The sequence below is a fragment of the Morchella importuna genome (genome assembly GCF_003444635.1).
Source record: "Morchella importuna strain M04M26 chromosome Unknown Morimp01GS007, whole genome shotgun sequence".
Taxonomy (NCBI): Eukaryota; Fungi; Ascomycota; class Pezizomycetes; order Pezizales; family Morchellaceae; genus Morchella; species Morchella importuna.
Genome location: NW_025763404.1, coordinates 784864 through 801970, shown reverse-complemented (window position 1 = coordinate 801970; position 17107 = coordinate 784864). Strand labels below are relative to the sequence as shown.

At 48.9% G+C, this 17107-nt stretch overlaps 3 protein-coding genes across 3 annotated transcripts; 2 read left to right on the top strand and 1 right to left on the bottom strand.

Moving 5' to 3' along the window:
* Positions 1-605: 605 nt before the first annotated feature.
* LAJ45_03394 (uncharacterized protein) lies at positions 606-6269 on the bottom strand (the record flags this gene model as incomplete). The annotated part of the gene is made up of 7 exons (XM_046112981.1): positions 606-693; positions 793-3878; positions 3988-4179; positions 4259-4528; positions 4600-4697; positions 4789-4885; positions 5196-6269. 7 exons carry the CDS (start codon positions 6267-6269, stop codon positions 606-608), a joined length of 4905 nt encoding a protein of 1634 aa, XP_045973858.1.
* A 1422-nt stretch (positions 6270-7691) lies between these two features.
* LAJ45_03393 (uncharacterized protein) lies at positions 7692-8792 on the top strand (the record flags this gene model as incomplete). Its single annotated transcript, XM_046112980.1, has 3 exons — positions 7692-7790; positions 7877-8460; positions 8534-8792. The coding sequence occupies 3 exons, from the start codon at positions 7692-7694 to the stop codon at positions 8790-8792; spliced, it is 942 nt and encodes a 313-aa protein (XP_045973857.1).
* A 2779-nt stretch (positions 8793-11571) lies between these two features.
* On the top strand, positions 11572-12594 carry LAJ45_03392 (uncharacterized protein; the record flags this gene model as incomplete). Its single annotated transcript, XM_046112979.1, has 5 exons — positions 11572-11772; positions 11863-11973; positions 12046-12146; positions 12201-12502; positions 12575-12594. The coding sequence occupies 5 exons, from the start codon at positions 11572-11574 to the stop codon at positions 12592-12594; spliced, it is 735 nt and encodes a 244-aa protein (XP_045973856.1).
* Positions 12595-17107: the final 4513 nt, after the last annotated feature.

The window sequence follows — 17107 nt, the reverse complement described above, 5'->3', positions numbered from 1 at the left end:
AGTAGACGTTGGTTGTGTGGAGGTGGTAGTGCGGCGTGGAGGCGGGTTGGGCGGTCTATGCTTGCCGCTTTATGCCGCCGTGCCCGCAACCCACGGCCTGCCAAGAAGAGACTCCGTGTTATTTGCGTAGGGCGACGCTTGATATAGAGTTTTACCGACCCTCACAATTTAGAGCACTCCCAACAGTCCTAAAGATAGGTAAATCAGCTACATCTCAAGGGTTAGGGTTAGAATAGATGTATTGCTGACAAAGTATGACCGCCTTGGCATTGACACAACCAACAGGTGAATTCGCGACTCATCTCACCGACACTGACATCAGCTGAGTAGTTAAATAATCCAGTTTGCCAAATACAGTCTTTCTGATCTCACGGCATCTCAGAGGTGTAGTTTACAGGCAGATGCGATTGTATATACCCCCGAGTGATAGTGTATGAACAAGATTTATTTCCACGAATTACTCCAAAACACTCTAGAGAGGAGGAAACTAGCTACATGATGTACGTAACAACAAGAAATCAAAAATAGAATAGAAATTAAATACAATCAACCAAGGCGTGTTGGGGCTAGTCCGGGCCCAGTTTCTTTTCTTTTCGACTGAGAGTTTATGTTTGGTGTTGGAGGTGAAATGCGGGATCGGAAGTTCTGAGCAGGCGGGATTGAGGGGTGTATGTTGGAGCGTTCCGGTCTATGCTGGTTGTTTGCATTTGGGTCAGCATGTAGTACATTGAAATACAGCGATGCTGTAGTTATTCTCATGGTATGTGAGGTCTATTCTCTGGCTTTGCTTACCTGACTAACGGCAACCTGGGCTTCGATGGACTCTTCCCAGATACTCTCGGAGTCGTGGGTAATAACACACTCGCTGGATTCTGGTAGACCGACAGAAAGATGCCCGAGGAGGAGGCCGTACCTCCATCACTACTATCGTCGGCGTCGGATTGTACTGACATTCCAGATTGCTCTTCGGAGGAGGTACTCGCTCGAGGCTTTCGTGGGCTGTAGTTCGCCAGATTCCTATACGTGGCGAGCTGAAGTCTCTCTGGGCTGCCACGGTTTCCTCTCTCGTTCTTTTCTGTGTCTGTGTCTCCTTCGTCACTTGCAGTCGATGATTCATCAAGCTCCGACTCATCTTCCGCATTCTCATCTGATTCGGTGGCCTCTCCTGGCTTCTCTTGCGCAGTACTTGCCTCTCCACTCCCGTCTTCACTGTCGTCCTCACCCCCTTCTTCTTCTTCTTCATCATCCCCCTCATCGCCTGATTCTTCATGTTCTTCATCTTCTTCATCTTCTTCACCTTCTTCACCTTCTTCATCCTCTACACCCTCTACACCACTATCGTCGATATCGGTCTCTTCTTGATCTAGATCTTGACTACTTTGTGACTCAGCCCCACTTTCGTTTTTACCCTGATCTTCGTCATGATCATCACTATCTTCTTCTACCACTCCTTGTGACTTTGCTACTAACAAGTTTGCGGATTCAACGCTTTCCCCAGAGTGCCATTTACGCCGCTTACCGGGTCTTCCAACTCCATGTGGTGATACATAACGTTTCATCTTAGACCTTGTAACGAAAGCTTTAAGCCTGATATTGTCTGCTTCTAGTGTTCCACTGGGCGCGGGGGCAACAGCGAAGTGTAATAATGGATTCATGTCTGTATGCAACCTCCTCCTCTTGGCGGCATAATAGCTTGCCCCCTCGTACACAAGGATTCCATGCTTTCTCATAGCTGGGGCAGGAGGGGCAGGAGGAGGGGGAGGGGCAGAATCAGCAGGGGGAGGGGGAGGGGGGCCAGAATCAGCAGGAGGCGGAGCAGGGGGAGGAGGAGGAGGAGCTATCTGAGCTAGCCTTAAGGGTATTGATGCCTCCTCCATCACCGTGATAGCTTCGGGCGTGAGGTTAGCTGCCGTTGCCCACGCGGCTAGTACTTCTGGGGGTGGTGCGAGAGCAGGGCCTCTCGCACCTACGGCAGCAACTAAGGCAGCATTTAGCGTGATTGCTTGTGCTTGTCTCCCTAATATAGACAAAGATGTCAACATCCTAGTAATGTGATTATGGTTGATATTGACAGGATTCAACCAGCTCATGAACCCAGGGGATCTAGCAGCAACTCCTTTGGCAATAAACGTTTTGGCCGGGCCGGTGTGAATGTGAGTGATTGCCCCTTGCGGAACAGAGAAACCTAGGTGCCTCATGAAGTAGTTTATGCCCATATTATATTTCTGGTAAGGCTGGTTTCCACCAGCGAATGCTGCGAGTGTTACTGGGGTTATCATTGGCGCTGGTGCGTAACCTGTATTGTCGTACGTCGGAAACATGAAAGATACCCAAGCACCAGGAGGTGCGTCCAATATCACGCGCGAGGTCACTTTCCTCATTCCCGTGGAAAAGCGCAATCCACTCCCTGGATTTATAGGCTGTGCTAATCTGCCACACAAGAATTCAATAATCGGGCATGGGTCTGGGTTAGGTACTGCTGCCCTTTCTGCTGCCTTCCTGGCTATTTCATCCGCAATGGCCTTGGCTGCCTTCGCCGCTGCGTCCAACTTGAGGGCTCTCCTTGCCCTCTTTCGTGCCCTGCTCCCCGCCTTTTTTTCCTGCCTTGCTTTCGTGGCTGCCTTTCCCGCTTTTGCTTCTGCGCTCATCGCATCTGCCTTCGCCTTCTCCTTTGCAGCCTTTGCAGCTGCCCGGGTATTTTGTTTGGCCGCCCTTTTTTGTGCCCTTTCGAGCCTGGCCGCCCTCCTTACTACTCTTGCTGCCTTCTCCGCATCTGTCATAGCATCCTTTTTGGAAGTTTTACCTTCCTTCTCCGCAGCTACAGCTGCTGCTATCGCCTCCATTATTCCCGCATATTCCTCTTCGGCGCCTTCAATTCCCGTAGCAAAGGCTTGAAGCGCTTCATCATTTGCCGCTATTTTCTGTGTGACGGTGTCAACCGCCGTAAGACCTCCTTTGCTAGAGGCCTTTAGATTGGCCGCCTGTTTCATTTGTGCTGCATCAAGACCCGTTGTTTCTTCGATAGCGGTCAATGCCGCCCTTTTGGCTTCTCTTTGTGCTGCCTCTGCACCGAGGTTGTCGAGAGTGGCCTGGTTTGCCGCTCTGGTCTCTTGCATGGCGGCTTGCTGGGCGATAAATCCGGCGCGTCGTGCCCTGGAGGCGCGGGCGTTGCCTTTGAGCACATCGGAATCCTTGAGGAGGCTCTCGTCCCCATTGTCGTCATCTTCGCTGATTTCGCTAAGCGGGTCGTCGGCTTCCTCTTCCTCTTCCTCGGCATCATCGTCATCGGCGTCATCGTCGCTAGGTACGTCGTCATCATCTAGATTGTCGCCTTCAACATCATCTTCAGGATCAGTGTCGTCTGAGGCGGGCTCAAGGGATGACGACCGATCTTCCTCTGGTTCCTTCTTCTCCTTCTCCTTGGGCACATCCTCTGGCACATCCTCTGGCACATCCTCTGGGTCATCCTCTGGGTCATCCTCTGGGTCCTCCCCTTCGGGTCCTTGATCATCCTTCGTGGTACCATCATGCGCACGATAAGGGCGGTAGGGAATAGCACGGGGGACTGGAAGTTCAGCCGTGGCGGCCAAAACTACAGCGGCGTTACCGACGAAGCAAGGGGGTAGTGGTACCGGAGGCCAGCCCGCGGTTATGTCAGGAGAAGCTATCCCGTGTATAGTGAATGGGACAGTGCTGTTTGCGGCTAGTCTCCATCTGTGGAACCACTTGACCTGCTCAGAGATTGCTATCAGGGTTGCCTTTGCAGGGTATGCGGTTCGTAGCTTGCCCAAGAACTGGTTCACTTCAAGTGAGATCCATCCTATGAAGTCTGCAGGTAGAGGAACTCGATTGCACTTTGCCCTGTGCTCTTCAAGTGTCTTTATGAGATTGCACGAGAATTAGTCGAATAAAGAAGGCGGGGAGCAGAGGGGGGAGAGGGGAAGGATAAGGTGAAGATAAAAATGTTATGGAAGAATTTTGCATTACCTCTGCTGCGGGACGCTCCTCACCATCTATTTTGTACGGCCTCCTGCGGAGTCTTCTACGGCAAGAGGGGCAGAACACATGGCGGACTGCTCTTGCATACTCTTGTGCTTGAGAGTTGCTCAGTTCGGTGTTGTAGGGATACCTTATAACAGTACGAACAGCATCGACCGAGAGATTTCGAGGAATGTTGTCCTATCCCAGTCTTTAGTAAGAGTCTTAATTGTGTGTGTGTGGGGTGGGGGGGGGGGGGGGGGAACGTATGAATTCGTACATAAATGAGTTCAAGACCATAAGTGTCGTCGCCCATCGCATCCATTTGAGCGTACAGATGATTCAAATCAGCCCTATTCCTCCTCGGCAGAGTCGCAAAGCTCCGTCCATCGAGTGGATTGGCATTCCCCCACTGCGCCAGGTGGTTATAGCCCGCCCGCCGCCTCTGGTACGGGCACCGTATCCTGTGGTTCCTGTTCTGCAGATCTACAGAGGCTGGAAGGTCAGGGAGTTGAGCCCTTCGTTCAGCACCCGTGAACCAGAGTTTTCTCTGTGGTTGTTATGATTAGTTATGATTTTTTTCTCTTTTTGCAGGGTATTGTTTGGGTCAATGATACGCACCATGCCGACTTCTGTAAACTCTATACCGCAGTGCTGGCAATGCGTCCGCTGGTCGATATAGATCCATCGCCTCATTGCATGGTCGTCGTATTCCAAATCTATTTGAGTCCATTGTGTTAGAAAAAAATGGAACCTTTTTTGTGCCAAAGTGCTTGAGGGCGGGAAAAAATGGATGACACGAATGCATACCTAGTGCTCCGGGCCCGTGTATCATCTCGTCGGCGCGTGGAAACGGTTCGTCGTCAGTTTCGCGAGCAAGATCGGCTAATAGATGGGCTTTTTTCTCCTAGAGTGCTGTTTTAGTATTTTGGGCTTTCTCTTGGGAAAATCAATGCAATGCAATGCAATGCTTTGAGCGCTGGGTATAAATTGATAATGGGGATCGTGGAGTGGAATTGGGTCAACATGTAACGCGGATCAAAGCAGAAACAAAGCAGTAATAGGGATATTAGGATAGCAAGGTTTGGATTTGGATTTGTTTAATTCATTTCAGATTTGGGGGAGTGTTTGCACTAATTTCAAAACCCTCTACCAGAAGCAGACGCAGACGCACAGGTGCAATGAGTAAAAAGACAAGAAAAAGGAAAAGTACCCACATCATAAGCCAGAGCACCAATGTTAAGTTGGCAGTAAGGGCAGGTATTCATCTGCAGCCCGTGGTTAATCTCAACAGTGAACGAGATGCTATCAATCATGTCCGCGAAGGCGTGAGCCCGCCCCTCCTCCCGCTCTATCCTCGCTAGAATCGCTCTATCCTCGTCACTAAGCGGCGGAGGCGACCCTTCATCAGCCGGGTCATCATCATCCGTCACATCGTCGTCCGACACCAGATCCCGCTCCTTCTGCGCCTTCAGCTGTGCCTGCCGGCGCCTCTCCGCCTCCGCCTCCGCCTCCGCCGCCGTCTTTGCTGCTTTTGCTGCTGCCGCCGCCTTCGCAGCCGCCGACAACTTTTCCGCATCGGCCCTCGCCCTCTCCGCCGCCGCCCTCTCCGCCGTAGTTTTCTCCTTCTGGCCACCATGCTTTTGCTCCGCGGTCTCCTGTGCCGCCTTCTCCTGCGCCGCCTGCTTCTCCTTCGCCGCCAGCGCCAGCGTTATCAGCCTCATCTCCTCAATATCCGCATCGCGCCGCTTCCTCGCCTCCTCCGCCCGCCTCGCCGTGCGCCGCGCCGTCAGCTTCGCCGTAACCTCCGGCGGCAGGTCCAGCGGATCCGACTCGGACGACAGCGACGACAGCGCCCGCTCATACGGCGGGTCCTTCTCCGCGCCCTCCTGCTTCGCGTCCTTCTCCCCCGCGGCCTCCTCCTTGGCCTCGAGGCCCAGGGCCTCGCGCTTCGCCTGCGCGGCCTTTGCGGCCTCCTGCTGCGCCATCAGGAGGTCGTAGATCTCGGACGTGTCGGTCATCTTGCGGTCCATCTCGAGCTTCTGCCGCGCGCGCAGCGCCGCCGTTTCGGCGGCCTCGGCGGCAATTTCGTCGGCTGTGGGCGGCACGGGTGGGGGGAGGTCGCCGAATTCGTCGGCGGGCTCGGGGGGCGCTTTGAATTCGGGGCGTTGGGGCGGGGAGCGCCGGGGGGGTGGTGGAGGTGGCGGTAGGGGGAGGGCGGTGAGTGGGGGGGCGGTTTCGGTCGGGAGACCGGACCGTGGGGTGTCGGTGATGAAGCCTAGTCCTGTCATGGTGGAGGTGGAATGGATTGATTTGTTTTAAGGGTTTTTTTATATATGGATATCCCAGGAATCCCTTTTTTTTCTTTTCTCCTCAGGGATGAAGTTGAGGGGACCGATATCGTCGTGCTGGCCCGGGAGGGTGAGAGAGTGAGAAAGAGGAAAAAATAAGCAAGTTCATCTGCAATCCTAGGGAGCCCTTGGGTCTTTGAAGTATATGGGTTCTCGATGGATGGGGGGTGGTGTAGACATATTCTTTGTCTCCAACAATGCCGCTACAGGTGGAAAGTTTATCTGCGCAAACTGACCAATCAGTCGGTGGCATCGCAACCAACCAGGGAAGACGCTTGATGAAGCTCACTTGTTTATAATATGCCTCTTTGTTTGATTGGGCAGACATTTTCATTGTTTTGGCTCTTTCGGTAACAATGAGTGGGTGAGTTCAACCTCCAGTGTTGGTCCCAACGTCGGCCAGCTGCTACTCACTCATGACGGCTCTGCATACACACACAAATAAACACTGGTTGCATGCGAGTTTATTTGGTCAATTGGATTGTTTGTTGCGGTCCACACCCCATGGTGATATATATCTGTAGCTTGTCGGGCTGGCAACAAAGCTCGGAGGTTCAAACCGTGCCGGTGTTGTAGCTCGCAGCGCTGTCTGTGATCGACGGCACGAAGCACTGAAATCGCAGCTGCTACATATGTAGTACATGATTTCTTCGTGGGTGCGGTCTTGTTTATATATATGGGCAGAACATTGAATATGCGTGCAGCCAGTCTTGGACAACTTTAAGAAGCAAGAAGGTCAGCATGCGTAGTTAATAGTTATCTCTTCCAGGAGCATCCCATATTATAACCCGACCGCCGCATTCCCGCGCTCACCCCCGAGGACTATGTACATACCACCAGTACTGCCTGTAGTCACCTAGGTACGACTGAGAGCTCTCCTCTGAGCACCTGTAAATTGCGTCGCTCGTCCATAAATGTGCACGTGGAGTACATGTATGTACTTGGCTGATCGGGCGGGAGTGTCCAGTGTGTATGTACATGTAGTCGTCTTTGGAGGGCTCGAGATAGCGCCGTTCGGTGCACCTTCTCGACCAGGATGTACATGTAAGCACGGGAGCTACCGGGATAAAAAAACGTCTCGGGGGAAAAAAAAAAAAGATCGGATGGGAGGATCGATGAATAAGCGATCTTTAAACGGCGGTCCTCACCAACCTCACCAACACTCACTCTCTCTCCACCGCCTCTTCCACCCTCTGAAATAAAACCTCAGGTCCCTACTTTGTCCGACATCCACATCCACCACGAACAACTCTTCCTACTACGCCCACAGCTACCTTGAAGAGCGCCCCCGCCACCACCAAATCAATTACAACTTCTTTACCTTCAACTCCTCCTCCTCCTCCGTCAGATTATATCTTCACCATGGGCTGGTTCTGGGCTGATCCCGTTGAACCCACCGCCAGTGCTCCCGCACCCCGCCGAGGCCCCCCCCCAAACCACCCCACCAGTGGCAAGCCTCCCGTAAGACCCCCGCCCCCCCACCCCCCCCCCACCCCCCCCAAAGCTCCCCCATTGACCCCAGCTAAAAATCCAACCCATACCCGCAGGCATCATGCCCCATGCACAAGCCCGAGACCGCTGCGCCCCCCAAGGACGCCGCCGCCTGCCCCTACGTGCCCCCCGGGAGCGAGGAGAAAGAGCCCTCGGACTCAGGCATGAACCCTCTCAACTTCATGTTCTCCAACCTTCCACAGACGCGCGCGCCGGGCCAGAAGCTCGTTCTGCCGACGGAGCGCGAGGTGTCGTCGATCCCGCGCGGCGCCGACAAGGGCGAGGGCAACTGGGAGTACCCGTCGCCGCAGCAGATGTACAACGCCATGAAGCGCAAGGGCAACGACCACATCCCCGAGGACGCAGTCGAGAGCATGGTGGCCGTGCACAACTTTCTCAACGAGGGCGCGTGGGGCGAGATTGTCGAGTGGGAGCGGCAGTTTGGCGGCGGCGTGATGAATGCGCTGCGGGAGAAGCAGGCGCAGGATGCGCAGGCGGAGGCGGAGAGGGAGAGGGAGAGGGAGAGTGAGGGTCAGCAGCCGTGGCCGAGGCTGTTGAGGTTCCAGGGGAGGAGTAAGGAGTTGACGCCGAAGGCGAGGATCTTGCAGATGCTGGGGAGGGTATATCCTGAGAAATACGGGTAGGTTTTTTCTTTTTCTTTCCTTTTTTCTTGGTTTTTCTCGTGGTGGATCGTGTGCTGATGACAGGAGAAGACCCCCGCCGTTTGACAGACACGACTGGTACGTCCTCCGCGAAGACGGCCAGGAGGTGCGCTACGTCATCGACTACTACTCCGGCGCGCCCGAGCCCACCGGCGAGCCCGTGTTCTACCTCGACGTCCGTCCAGCCATCGACAGGCCCTCCGCCATCGCGGAGCGCGCCATCAAGTGGGGCGGCAACGTGTGGGAGAAGGCGAGCGGCGCAGACGTGCGACGGGCCGCGGCAGAGGAGGCGAAGAGGAGGAAGTATTAAGCTAGTCACCAAACCAACTATCCCCTATTATTCTTTTTTAATCTTTCACGGGTAGCGTAGTGCGAGGCTCTAGCGGTTGGTAACAGTAAGAGAGAGAGAGCCAAAAAAAAGGGTTTCCTGGTTCATGAATTCCGATGAAGCAATGTTTTTTCTTCTTTGCTTTTGGGCGCTTTACTTTGCTTTGCTTGTATGCATATATCTTTTTTTTCTTTAACGGCTTGGTTAGTGGGAATTTTTCTTCGTGTGTAAAAATGTGTGTGTGTGTGTGTTTTGGGGGGGGTAGAAGGTGTAACGGAATCTCAACTCGCTATTTTAAATGCTTGCCGCAAACGTTCTTTGTTCCACTCCGAATCATGGAGTATCACTCGACCCAGATTTGTAGGCAAAACGATCATTTCCGTTTTTGCGCTCCCAAAAGAGGGTAACCAAACTCAACGTGAGTGGCACTCTAGGCGTGACAGGGGGGGATTAAGTTCGGACCAAAGTATACAGTATGTGCTTCTATATATGTAAGGCTATATGGTGGGAGAGCTCTGTAAGGAGGTACTTGTGTATCATTATTGTGAAATCGAGGATATCCAGTACTAGGCTAGGTAGCTTAATTTAGCCGAAAACAAAATACGCCATATATATAAAGTGTATATGTATATGCGCGTGTATAACGCGCGCAGGAGTTGAAATATAGCTCATGAGCAGGAAACATTCTTGTGACATGGTACTGGCCGCACTGGTGTGCCGTCGCGAACCCCTATCTTTATCGATATCTACCACCAGCAAATATGCACCAACTATAGGGTCGGAAATCTTTTCTTTCTAGGCCCGCTTCCACCATTACTTCCTTTCTTTTCGTTCTTTCTTCTTGATCAATTAAGTCTAGTGTGCATGCATCTAGTCGCGCCGATCAACCACACGAATACAACATCCCGTACGTACGCGTATAGACTGGTCGATCCAACCAATTCTAGTCTCGACTAGATATTAAGAGGCCGAAAAGTTAGGCATCAGGGATCTCATTCCAGCATCTTCCGCAAGAATCTCATGGGCCGGAAGTCAGTGACAAAAGTAAATGATTCCAATCACGGTATATCACTCGTCAGAACGATCTGCAGAGAAATGCTTTTATAAATATGCAGCTTAAGGTCACCGGACTTTTTATTCTTTTCACTATCGCCTCCCGACAGGATCCCGGTTCCGCTCATACCGCACTCCCGGCCGCTCGTGCGCTCTTGTATATCCCTCCTACACACATGTAGCGAGCCAACGGCTAAAACCTCTCAGACGAAAAGAGCCAGTCCTTTAGTCAAGTCCTGTGGTTCTATCTAAGCGTATAATCGGGTGATCTGGTGAGCAGGCGTAGAACCCAACGCAGGAATGCTTAACGAAGGCCTGCCGTGTAGAACCAATCAAATATGAGAGCCTATTAGTAATACTTCCTTGGTTGAAGCCTTGTGCAATATTATACTGTGACGGAGCTGTATATCCACTCATCACATCTGAATAGATGCCATATGAAGCAAGGCCAAAGCCAGCCCCGCACCGTCCCCATCTGAGCAACTTGATCCACCGCACTACCCGCCGTTATCAACCCAGAGACCATGTTCGAGCCTGCGCACCCAAGTTGGAGCATTAGCTGGCCAAATCTTTCGCCTTCTAGATTATCATCTTGGTAACGGCCGGTCATTCTTACCCTTCTCGTACGTTTGCGATCATAAACCCAGGCCGCGGGCTTTCCCCTGCTTTGGAAGCAGAGCATACGCAATTCTCCTGAAACAGATGGGGCAGGCCAAGCAAATGGCTTTGGCAAACCGGAGGTATTCTTGTCCTGTAGCTACGAGTGAGACGCATGCACATTCAGCTGCGCGTGGTAAGATTATAATTATTCATGTAGGTATATGGGAGGGGTCTTATTTGCCAAACCAGCCATACAAACCCTGTTTCTAAATAATTTTACCTCTGGGTATATGTGGAGTAGGTGCAATGTCAATCCCTGGCAGATCTCTGTCTTGGGCAGGGGTGTCGCGTGTATTGTATGGGACGAAGCTTTGGTCCGATAGATGTGCTTCAGACTTGGATAGAGTGCGGAGGGCGAGCTAACTGCTGGTAAATATATCTGTGGCATACAAGCTGGGGGAGAACCAAAGAATCCATTATGATGGGAGAGAGTCCAGTTGTGGCAAGCCGGCGATGTATGTAGGTACATCCTGGTCTTTAGGTAAAGTGTACATGTAGGCTAAAGGACCTGAACGGAGCTTGCCACTGAGACGCCCCCACCTTGTCAGGAACCACACGAGCAGAGTGGGTCTGAGGTACTATGTTTGTGTAACAACGGTGTTCCTGTTCTCTCTCGATACTTGCTAGTTCTTACACTCGGAAGCCCCGCATATAGTTATTTAAAAGCTAGATCTATCAAAGCGCCTACCTATGTTTGCTCATAGTATTTCTCCACCCCCGCCGCCACCAAGGAATATAGCTGCATGCATAGAGAGAATTTTATGTTGATACTGGAATACTCTACGCATGGAAGGGAAGCAAGTTCCCCAAAGCGAAACACTGCAGCTGTGCGTTGACGTGCATCGAACCCGGTCAGACCCCGGTCCCCCGTCAACTGCTAAAACATCAACCGAAACTGTAATGAAACCGCACGTTACCAGCATTATCTACCGCTCTTCGATATTTAATATACCGTACGTGAAAGTAGGGAGAGATAGAGAGATGGAAAAATGCAATACAAATACCTCTTCTATCCGCACGCATGTGGAGATGTGTGGGGACGTTAATGATGCTGCTGGCCATGCTGAATGCATACTATATTATTCACCTCGTCATTCTTTTACAGCTACTGATCGCTTGCGGTTGCAATGGGGAGAGGTTGTTTGTGGTGATGGTGGGGAGGGAGGGCAACGACTTGAAGTTGAGGTTCAGTCCGGAACAGGTGTTTGCGGATGCGGGTGATAGGGTGCAGTTCCAGTTCTATCCGTTGGTATGTTGGCTTTTCTTTTTTTGGGCCTTTTCCTTTTGACTGCTGTATGTATAATAGTGGGATTTATGCTGACAACAGATGAACGCGTAGAATCACTCGGCGGTACAGGCGGACTTTAATAACCCATGCATACCAATCAATAATTCAACTGGAAAGGGCTTCTTCTCTGGTTTTCATCCCCTTCCTCTCAATACAGAGATAGTTGAGTATTCCTATATACTTGTTCGTTAGTACTTATTAGCTATTTTTTTCTAACATCAGTAACACATTTAGTTGACTACATTTACCATCAACGTTACCAGCCCTGATCCCATATTTTTCTACTGTTCGCAAGGCCGCCACTGCCAGCAAGGTTTTGTTGGCGCCATCAACCCGTGAGCATGAGTTTCACTTAATTCCTTAAATAACTCTACCCTAACGCCTTCAAGAACTGCCGAGCAATCACTTGAAAGATTCCGCGATGCAGCCTCAAAAGCGCCCGAGAGTCTCTCGCCGGGCGAGGTCTCTTCTCTCCGTACCGAAACCACCCCTCCACAGCGAGGCTTCCCCACCGGCTTCAACTTCACAAATGCCGACAACGACAAAACCATCACGAACGTTGGCGCCATCGTTGGTGGGGTCCTTGGTGGCGTGGCGTTCTTTGTTATTCTGGTTACGTTTGGGGTGTTTTTGCTTGCGAGGAGGAGAAACGGAAGCGGGCCCCCGGCGGCGAAGGTTAAATATAAAATTAGTAAGCCCGAGATAGTGCGGAATATATAATGTCAAAGGGAGTTTTGGTAAGCTTACTTTCTGAGTTGTTTAGCTTGGTTTTCGTCGGCCTAGGGCTGTAAGAGTAGGATTGAATCAACCTGGTCTGGATAGGATCGGTGGATGTATAATTATAAAAGAATCGGCTGCTGCATATATATATAAGGATGGGTTGTATACTATATCTATATGAAGATACCTAAATCTAGATTCCGTACTAATTTCAACTGGTTTGAGGAATTGGGTTTGTATATTTAACAAAGCTATTCCAGCCAGTTATAGCCTTCCTTATTCTGTAGAGCATCCAGTAGTATCGTGGGTCTGTGTTGAAAAAGGAGAACGGGATTGTTAAGTGACTTGGTTAATTAATGGAGAAAGACAAATACATGTAACCATGATCTTCTGTAGATTTCTCAGAAATAACCGTCTCATGATAGGTAAGACATCGCTCCCGGACTCGCGCCGATAATCTCAATAATCTACATGTAACCCTTCGAATCGAGTGATTATTCATGAGTTATGTATATATCGCGTCATGCTCGGTCACTCGATTAAGTAGAGTATTGTGATAGATGTAGAACGAGATCTTGATGTAAAAATTCTATGAAATAGAAGAGTGGGAGACTACATGTAATTACATATGTACTCGACCAACAGATACGAGGTCACTTTGACTACTTATAGTTATATATACAGTTGCGGATTATCGGGAGGAGGAAAGTGTCGAGATGCATTGACAAAATACACGGTTTCGTTATCAGTCAGATATGCAAAGTAAAGCTGGCCTACTTGTTGAAAATGAACGTGGTTCTTTCCTATCCGGTATTTTAGCTATAGAGCTATTCCTGAATGGAGTATACTCTTTAGTCGGTTTGGTTTGTCGGCGTAGTATTATGTGGATCCAAGGATAACAAGGAAATCAAACACTGACCTATCTCTGGGTTCTTTGCGGTTTATTTTATTCATATCATACATACATGCATACATGTAGTAGTTCCAGGTACCACGCAGACTCCAGTATGCTCGGTAGGTAATCTTTTTCCAAAACCCCGACCCGTCGTGTCCGGCGCGGCGCCCATAGGCACAACTTCAATCAACTTACCTGGCTATAGCTATGATATTGTACTACATGCATTAAATCATTTTTACCCCTCCTTTCATCTCGCTAAGAACGGCCAATAACCAGCCTCACATCCATCTCAAATATATATAATAAACGAAAAATTAAAACTATATCATAATTAGACGACTATATAATATGAACTGGTACTAATTAATCACCATGCATTGTCCAGCTGTCAGTGAACAGATCCTAAGTTCCTATTACCTGTGCCACCAATTCGCTGCAGGTACATATAGGATTAATTATGGTGCGCACCACGATAAAGGTGACACATTGGGACGACATTTCAAAAGCCTAAGGCTTTTCAACGAAAAATGTTAAAAGAAATGTAGAAAAATAGAACTCTAGTACAAAAGCTAAATATTAGTTCTATTTTTCTCGATTTTTAATATCTATCTTGGATAAAAAGCCTTAGGCTTTTGAAATTGCGGATTTTTGTATGTAAAATGCGCCAAGCATTCACAGAATGGAACAGGCTTGGCAGGAGGTAGACAACAACATTCCAAATATGCAGGCCAATATTGTAGATAATAAATCGTTATTTTAGGGAAGAATATTTGACTAGGCTCAGAATATATAGAAAATTTAAAACCAATTTTTTCTAAATATTCATAGGCTAGTCAATTATTCTGCCCTAAAATAACGATTTATTATCTACAATATTTGGGTAATTCCTGCCAAGCCTGTTCCACCCGCCAAACCTGACTTGTCACCTTTATGATGGTGCGCACCATACATCAATAATAGACACGTAATATTCGATCCTGTCGGTACTGATGGGATAAGGTATTAGTCCGCGCCATCGGCGTTTCTATCACCGATGAACTGCATTGATATAGAGTACTCCACGTATATGTACCCCTCAATTGCAACCCAATCAAAAATGCGTGCACATTTTGATGTAGGAGATATGTTTCCGGTGGTGGGAGAAAATGAGCAGAAGGGGGTAAAGGCAGTTAGGTAGAAGGGGTGGAGAGAAGGTGTGCTGTAACACTCATGTACCCCACGTTAGCACTGACCATGTAAATTAATTCGGCTTGGGTTTCCGGTATTCCCTGTTGCTGTGCTTAGTCAATTTTGTACTGGCTGGGCGGGGAGGACAATTGATCCCTGACCCTAACATTGGGTCTAGATGTAGACGCTTATGAAATATCAATGCAGGTACCGTATGTGATATTGAGCAGTACAGCTGTGAGATATAGGGAAATAAGGTTGAGGATTATATTTGGAAATCAGATCGCTGCAGGGTTTTGTTAATGTCGCTGAGGGCAGAAATTTTGCTTGGTACATGTTTTCGGTGAACATATAATTCCTGAATATATATCTAGTGGAATATCGGAGATTAGTTCTGCGCAGATGAAACGTTAACCTTTGAAGTGTTAATATGAATTGAGTCATTGAATATCACTCGGTACGTGGTAGTAACAACCTTAAAAAGGGCTAGTGAGTAAATCATGCCCAGCCATACCACAGATAGTATTCTACATGTAGATATATCGGAATTCATGTGGTTGGTTGCTCAATAAGCACTTACGTTCATTTATTCAAACCCACATTTAGTATGTAGTGCGCCAGTGGAATATGGTGTTTTATCTCACTACATGTATACGTATGGTGGGTACATGTATAGTATGAGGTCAATTTCACGATAGGACTACAGCGCCATCAATATTGCCAAGATCTAGGGGCTAAGGGGCACAGCACCTGCCAATCACAGGAACATAAAGTACAGCTGCGGCGTGAAGCCTGTACATATTGTAGGGGCCAAGATCCACGTGATTAAAAGACTTGAGATATATAAGAGGTGGTTTGATGAAATGGCTTAATGTAGCTAGACTAGTTCCGTGCCTACGGAACTTCTGACCGTTGAAGAAATATATGGCTGCAATAGGGTGGATGCATGTAGCACAATGTTCCTTATGGTATCAGTTCACGTATACATTAACTAGGGCTATGCAGGTGAGGCTTGCTTTCTAAGTATTGTACAGCACGCTAGAGAATAACACGGTAATGGTCACTTTGGCTCATGAGCTCAAGGACATATTGCATGCAGCACTCGACGCTACCCATGGGGTTATCGAAATCCAACGACAGCGTCGGAATGCTTCGGGGCGCTCAGGTGGGGGGTTAAACTCTACTCTATACGCCCTGAATCCTACCATACTAGATCTATACAGGAGGAAATCACTATCTTGTGTCTGTTAATACCGACAAGAACAATAGGAGCGCGCCGCAATGCAATACAGCGCAAAATAAACGCATTTGAGTTTTCAGGCGACACCTATACAGCAATTCCTACATAGCACGCTATTGAGACGGCTGGAAGCACCCTGGGTGTCACTCTGATGAGATATTAAATACATTGAAGATCAGATGACAGGTATATCTACGCTACTACTGTACTTTCCTAGATTTCCAGCAACGGGTGCACCTACTGAACTACGAGAGTACATCGTCAATAGTATACTCTACATATGGGAACCTCCACTATCTTGTGCTCAGTTCAGCTTATTATGGGCCGAAGAACTAAGAGATCTTGTGATGCGACATCAAATTTGCGTTCATGATCAAACACCAGCCAAGCTATCCTAACTAGGGATCCTCATCTATACTTGCACCTAAACAAATAGAATTTTCACACTCGTGATCTCCGGGATATCACGAGAAGCTTAGCCTTCAACGTCGTTCAAGTACGATAAATATGTGTGTCACGAAAGCCACAATCACAAGCTCAAAACTCGAAAGATCCGATACCAGGAACCAAAATCGGAATAATCAACCGATCAACTTATTTCTGATATTAAAACAACCCCACCTGCAAAGAAATTGGGTCCCAGGAATTTGTAACCTAAGAGTTTGGGCCCACAAGTCTCTGGCGCCAAGTGGCAACCTGCACCGCATGAAAATAATTTTTACAGGCTTTAGCCGAAATTTGGAAAAAATTCAATATATTTCGCATAGTGGTACCGTACCCATGGCGCAGCTGGAAACGCGTGATTACTGTGCTTTCACGTATGGTTGTCAACCAATCTTTTCCCAGTTGACCCCATGTAGGTACTTTGCTAGTGCTGAGTCGTCTCTACGATATTATGACCGATCTCGCGGGGAAAGACTAATCGTTTTTCGAACTCTATTCTCCCCACAATCCCCAGCTTTCCCACCAAGTAATAAGTGGTTCTGCGGCTCTCTGTGTGGCGACTCTACTATAGTATCAAATAAAAATGGTCCAACAAACGTTACCAACAGTTTGAATGCCATATGCCATCAATTTTGGAGCGGTTCATATCATAAAACCACCTTCATTGAGATAAGGTTGCAGTTTTTTGCTATCTAACTGCTAATAGAGGTGTGATCAGACTTTTTTAAAAATATATCACAGCATGCTTATCTTGAGGGACAAAAATATATGAGTTTGGCCTAGATACTGGATACGAAATCACAACACTGGCTATACGTACTGGCGTG